Below are 6502 nucleotides of genomic sequence, written 5' to 3' on the forward strand. Positions count from 1 at the left end.
TAAATAAAGGATACTCTGAAGCGTTCGGAGATGATGCTGAATAAAGGTACTTTTCTGGTTGTATTAGAATTGCATGAATTCTTCAGCTATAGGTGGTTTAACTGTACAAGAATGGACTGTTTCTTACTGTATGGTCCCCTTCAACCAAAATGGTTTGACCCATTACATGTTATGTCATTTTAATAACAGTATAATGGCATTTTAAAGTACTGTGACGGAGATGACAACAATTCAGGGACAAACTTTTTTAGTCTAAAAAAGTCAAATTTTAAGTATTTATAATACTATTGATGTCATTTTTAATTTTACATTTGTAAGACATCTATTGTATTCACCTTTTTGTGGTATAGTTATTTATTTAAGTAATTTATTTTACAAATTATGACATTAGGAATTTTTAAGAAACCCAATCGGGACATGCATAGTGCGCGACTTTGGAGGCTTTTTGTTGAAAAATAAACAGCATGTCGATTACATTTAAACTATTTAACAACTTATTCCATTAACAAATATGTTCAAGATTGCATTAACGCAATAAAAATAAAATTTCCTTTAATATTTTAAAATTTATACTACATTAAAACAGAGGGACTGGAAAATGGCACATTAGCGAAGAATGACCCTACTATTATGTGAAAATTAAAAACTTATGTATTAGACTGAATGTTTGCATAGTGTATAATTGCACTTTAAGTTTATTAAAAAGAGTGCACTGTTACCCAGGATTTTGGTTTCCAATGGAGAGGTTGGGGTTTAAGTTTAACAGCATTTATATTGGTACCTGGTTGTGTTGTATGCTACTGTACTGAATACTGCTGCAATACAGAACCTAGTGTTCTAAAGTATGTTGTTCAAATGACATCAGGGTAATACTGTGCATTGGAAGTGTACATTATCATTATTTAATTCAATCAATTTCTTACCTTGATTTAATATTTCAACTGATAGAAGCCAAAGGTGTACAGTACCTGTTGCTACCTGTGGGGTTTTTTCTGTAATGAGTAAGGTATCATAATTTAATTGTATCAAGAAGTACCAAGTCCAATGATAATCATTGAATTTTTGTGTTTGTTTTGTTGTCACACATTGATAGTAGCCCTAACAGAGTAGATAAACCTGGGTAGCTAATTGATAAGTTTCTTTTATATTTTTTATTCAAGTTCTTGTCTATTGATTTAGATTTGTCTGGCAGTAATCTGCCATTTTGTGTTCCAAGGCTGGCAATTTTGTTTCCATCTAGATTCAGTGAGCCATGGCAACATTCAAACAAAATCGATCCCTCCTGACCTTGTGACATAATCAACATTCATAAATTTTCAGTGATTCTTAATATGATATTTTAGAGTATGACCATGACGAATAAATTTAACTCCCAATAATGAGTCTAAGTTTAGTGTTGTGTTCTTTGGCTAACCAGGACATCCACGTAAAGTGACAAGTATGTTTCCATATATAATTATGTTGGACATCCTCAGTCAGGGAATCATGTCCTTCTGGTGACAGTAAGTTTTCTGCTTTTGCGTCTCCCGTGCATTGTTGCCAAATGAATGAATAAAAAAAAATATTAAAATACAGTAACTAAAAAATAAAATAAAATAAAATTTTAGTTTTGATGAAGCACTGGTAAAATCAATCAATTGTAAAGCTTACCGTAATATCACTATTAAATTTCCGTGCTTTTCATATATATGGACATGGTGATACATGTCACACCCATATGGTGTATGGCCAAATCATAGATACTTGTCACATGAAATTTAGTTGTAATAATAATAAAATAAATTTAATGTTATACTCTTGTTGCAACTCAGTTCTGAATGCATGTTGGATATAGAACATTTACAAGACTCATTGTAAGTAATCCACGGAATAAAATTTTACAAAGTTAATAGAAAAAATTAACATGTTAAAAACATGTAAAAATGTATATTTAAGAGTGGACAGAGCATTTGGCCTTACAACCAATTATTTTGTCTTTTGGATTGCTATTGTAAATGGATTTTTACTTGACCCAGAGTTCACCCAACTGGCCCATTTACAGGAAATAGGCGCAGATAATTAAATATTTCCCTTCCTATCCTTAAATTAAAAATGAAACATTGGCTTTAGTTGTGAACATATATCATTCCTGAAGCCACATAGGGATGATTTATGTTTGATCCTCTTTGTTTTTCATTTTTTCAGTTGGCAACTGTTTTAGTTGATGATTAATTGTATCATTATCCGTCCTTAACTTTTAAAATACAATCATATAAAGTTTTTACCTTAAATCAATTGTGTGCCGACTTGTAGAAGCAAAGGTGTACCGTTGCTGCTTTCCCTGTGATCAGTTGAATGTTTGCGTTTTCTGAAATTAGTTTGGCAATATGAAATGTTGAGATTTAAATGTGTCAAGAGGTACCAAGTCCAAAGCAAGGCACACAAAATGCATTGATTATTTTTTATGTAAATAGCTGATAGCTCTAACATGTGATAATAAATGAAGTGAATATTGTGACCCAAAGTCAAAATGGAAGACTAGTTTTAAGTACCACAGTACTAACACTATTCTTAATAGCAAAAGGCCTGGAAAAATGTGTTGTGTCTCCAAAAATGAAAACTGTCTTTAATAATAAAATACATTTAGCACCAAATGTTATCTGTACTTATTGCATCTTGAGTATTTCCCGCATGATTAAAATTGTAACGGTACTGGTTTGGTCCGATTCGATGTCGAATTATGAAAAGTGTAGGCTGTGGCACCGAGACCTCTGATGATTCGTGCCAAAAAATGTTTACAAAAAATGTAATGCAATAATCCCATTTTGACTACTATTTTAAATTTTCAGAAAATATTTCAGCTGCTCCAAATTTCTTTCCTATATTTTTCCTTCTTGATTTATTCTTTCACAATTTGCATTTATTCAGATATGGAAAAACATCACTCCTAATTCTTAACTTATTTAATATATTTTTTTGTTGGTAAACATTGAAGTCAGTCCCAGTGTTCTCCCGAAGCTGTTTTAGCTGTCAATTTTACCAGTAAAAATAACTGACCAAACAGTAAAAATTGTGTGTTGGTAGAATAAAAAAGCACATTATTAGGCCTAGGTTGACTAGGCTGCCCTTCTTTCAATAAACGAACATCATTCCTTTCCAGGCCTAAGCTATGATTATGTATTATTGTTTTTTTGAAGCCATTTAAATCCACTTAAAATTGGCAATATCTGAAGTTGTGCGCTCTTAGCTGGCTCTATATGGACAAATTTACCAGTAAAAATTTTTCAATTGGGAGAACACTGAGTCCCTCACTGGTTTCTTGACAAGTCTGAATAATGGGGAGGACTTGAGCACATTCAGTGATACAATGCTGACATTGTTCAAAGATTACCAAAAAGTGGACACTGGTATTAATGTAGTCAATTGATAGCATTGTTAAAATACATATCTAGGAGCAAAAGTGGAAAGCAGTTTAGACATCACCATCATAGTATTGGCTCAATCAGCAAGTAACCCCCAAATTCCCTATTCCTCCTGTACAAACGTGTTTTTTTTGTGACGTCACTAAAATATTCTGCAATCTCCTGGGGATGTTTTTTAGGGACATGTACTACAGACATATCAAAGTTTTTTGTAAATGCTTAATAATAATCACTAAATTTTGTATTTCTAATTATCATTTCATCATCACTTCTGATTTGTGTACTTTAATATATTCAATTATTTTTTATATTTAATAATTTGATTATATTCAATTTTGTTTTTGAGTTTCAGTTCCAATATAAAAAGTGATTTATATTCTGTTGAATACATGGTTGTTTCAGTGGCATTGAAGGCAAACAGTAAGTTACTATTGCAACAATATCACATGATATACCAAGCCAAGTAATGCTTTTATCTTAACACACTTACCCTTTGAAGAGCTAATGGATAGAACATCACAATTTTGTATATGATATTCATAATTTATGTAGCATTCCAGTACACGTGCTTTGCAGTAGTAATTTTCCCTACTTGCTCGTTAATATTTCAATTTTAAAGTTAATAATATTTACAAAATTTACTATTCCACATGGATTGAAGTGTTAAATTTTTGTTATAATATTTTCATTTTATTTTATTTTTTTATTTTTTTTGTTTTTGTTTTAATGTTTTTATTATTTAATAATAATAAATAACAGTAATTCTTTATTTGTCCTCATTCTGATTGGAAATTGGAAATTTGGGCTAGGCCCCTGGGGACCCACAGCAGCCTCAGTGCAGCATCACCCGAATTAACCACAAACATATAACAAACACTGTTATATGGTGTGTCCATAGCATGCCTAACTCTTAATACGAGGGTTATGTAAGGAGACAAGCAATCAGACTCCAGTTAAAACTCCACACGGGCCAGGTTTGAACCAGGATCTTCAGTAGAAGAAACAAATTATATTTTTATATTTGAAAAGCATATTTAAAATCATTTAACATTTAAAATCACAGCTATACAGGTCGTGATACCCAGTCCTGATTTTTTATTGCAGAAATTCATTCTCACTAGCTTTACTAGAAGTGTGCAAGAAAGAGATATTAAAAACCAAAGACATCCAAAAAATGCTGTGCAGTAAATAGATGTGTAAGTACATCAAACATATTACCCCGTTTGTTGTGTGTAGTGTTTTGGTGTTGAAGGTTCTTCTTGAATAAAAAAAATATTTTACCAGTATTCTCAACAACTATGTGTTTGTATTTTGAAATGAATTGTTTTTATTCATACATTAAATTTTATTTTGCATAGTCCTAAGTTAGGTTTTGTAACTTACTTCCATTCAAAGGTGAGACTCAATCTAAAGCATTCTCACAAATTCTCATCTTTTTTGGGTCACAAGTATCCAAGGGTAAGTACACTTTTACATGTGATGCGGTTATAAATATAATTATATTGTTACTGATAAATGCTTACATGAAAGTAAATGAATTTCTTAAAGACAAAATAATATTATTGATTATTGTTTAATAAAATATATGAAGTTAACAGTGTAGTGAAGTAAGCACACATACTGTAATTTATAAAAAAAATACTGAAGACTCAACCATAAATTTAAATACAGTTTTGTAATTTTATTAAAAATTACTTCTTAATAGATCCGTAAATCAACGGCAAATAAGCTTTATGAGACATTATTGATGTTTGATGATTTGACTCCAGAAGAAAATCAAGAAGAGATATTAACAATTCTGGGTGATACCATGTGGTGAGTTTATTTTAATTATTTATTTGAATCATGTACTACGAGAGAGTAACCCTTAAATACAATATAGTACTACATAATAAAGGAATGTATAGGTGTAATTTTACCCTACCTGACGTAGAAATGTACTGAATACTTAGTGCGTTTGAAAACAATTGCGAAAAAAATCGCAAGTTGTTCTCGGGTGGGTCTCGAACCCACGATCTCCAGATCACTATCCCGGAATCGTACCTCTAGACTGATGGCCAGGGTTGAATTCGAGTCCAAGTAAGCAGCGGGTACTGCAGTGTTGATAGTAATTGTTATTGTCGTGATGGAATAGACAATAACTGGATTTGTGTCAGGAGAAACATGTATATGTGTAATTTTGCCCTACCTGACGTGGAAATGTACTGAATACTCAGTACGTTTGAAAACAATTGTGAAAAAACCACCCGAAAACAACTTGAGATTTTTTCGCAATTGTTTTCAAACGTACCAAGTATTCAGTACATTTCCACGACAGCTAGGACGAAATCACACCTATACATGTTTCTCCTGACGCAAATCCAGTTATTGTTTATTCCATCACGACAATAACAATTACATAATAAAGAAAGTTATGATGATCATCATCATCTTCCTTTACTGTGCAGAATCTCTTTTGAGTATAGTCGCACATGTGGGTTGGTCACAATTGCTGCTGCTGAGCTTAATCTTATGTTCCATATTTTCAATTCTTTTGGTAATTATTCAAACATATTTTTAATTATTTTTAATTTGTACATTTTTTAAATATTTTAAATTTTAATTCTAATATCTTCGAGCAAGGTCAACTTCTGACACTCAGTTCATGAACTCCCCGAGTAATATTGACTCTACAGCATCATTGGGTAGTGAGTTCCACAGATGGATGGTGTCTGCAATAATAAACAATCCTTCTAGATCTGCTGTAACTAATATAACATTGGTTGGGGGCGGGTGCAAATCTCTCGCTGTACATTTTGCTTTTGTTCTTCGGGTATAATGGGTGTACCATTGTCACAAGTATTTTTCCTCCTACCAGTGAATTTGGTAAACTGTAGCTTTTCAACGAATAAAGTCCAGTACAATGTTCCCGACGGATATTTGGACCTGTTCAACCATGAAGCCTTCGTGGTCTAGTGGTTATAACGCTCGCCTTGTCAGCGAGAGGTCGCAAGTTTTGAATCCCGTTGGAGGCATTTTATTACACAATGACTTTATAGGACTTTATTCGTTGAAAGCTACAAGGTTATTTAACAGTGTTAACGGCTAACTTCCTTCAATAT

At 32.2% G+C, this 6502-nt stretch overlaps 2 protein-coding genes across 3 annotated transcripts in view; one reads left to right on the forward strand and one right to left on the reverse strand.

Annotated features, from left to right (window-relative positions):
* Nucleotides 1–2363, reverse strand: part of LOC117111157 (E3 ubiquitin-protein ligase TRIM71-like) — an 8533-nt gene extending 6170 nt beyond the window's left edge. Inside the window, exons 1-2 of one of the 2 annotated variants that reach the window (XM_033254030.1) lie at nucleotides 2265–2363; nucleotides 924–992 (exon numbers count right to left, since the gene is read on the reverse strand). The gene's annotated coding sequence lies outside the window, so the exon portion shown is untranslated. The remainder of the gene's footprint in view (nucleotides 1–923; nucleotides 993–2264) is intronic. The other variant, XM_033254029.1, reaches the window with a different exon arrangement.
* Nucleotides 2364–4924: 2561 nt separating this feature from the next.
* The window catches only part of LOC117111151 (tubulin-specific chaperone D-like), a 3430-nt gene continuing 1852 nt past the window's right edge, over nucleotides 4925–6502 (forward strand). The window contains exons 1-2 of the mRNA XM_033254020.1: nucleotides 4925–4930; nucleotides 5107–5216. Coding sequence (XP_033109911.1) covers nucleotides 4925–4930; nucleotides 5107–5216 — 116 coding nt within the window. The remainder of the gene's footprint in view (nucleotides 4931–5106; nucleotides 5217–6502) is intronic.

This window comes from Anneissia japonica, unplaced genomic scaffold (genome assembly GCF_011630105.1).
Source record: "Anneissia japonica isolate Jap-2015-1 unplaced genomic scaffold, ASM1163010v1 scaffold287980_len571666_cov165, whole genome shotgun sequence".
Lineage (NCBI taxonomy): Eukaryota > Metazoa > Echinodermata > Crinoidea > Comatulida > Comatulidae > Anneissia > Anneissia japonica.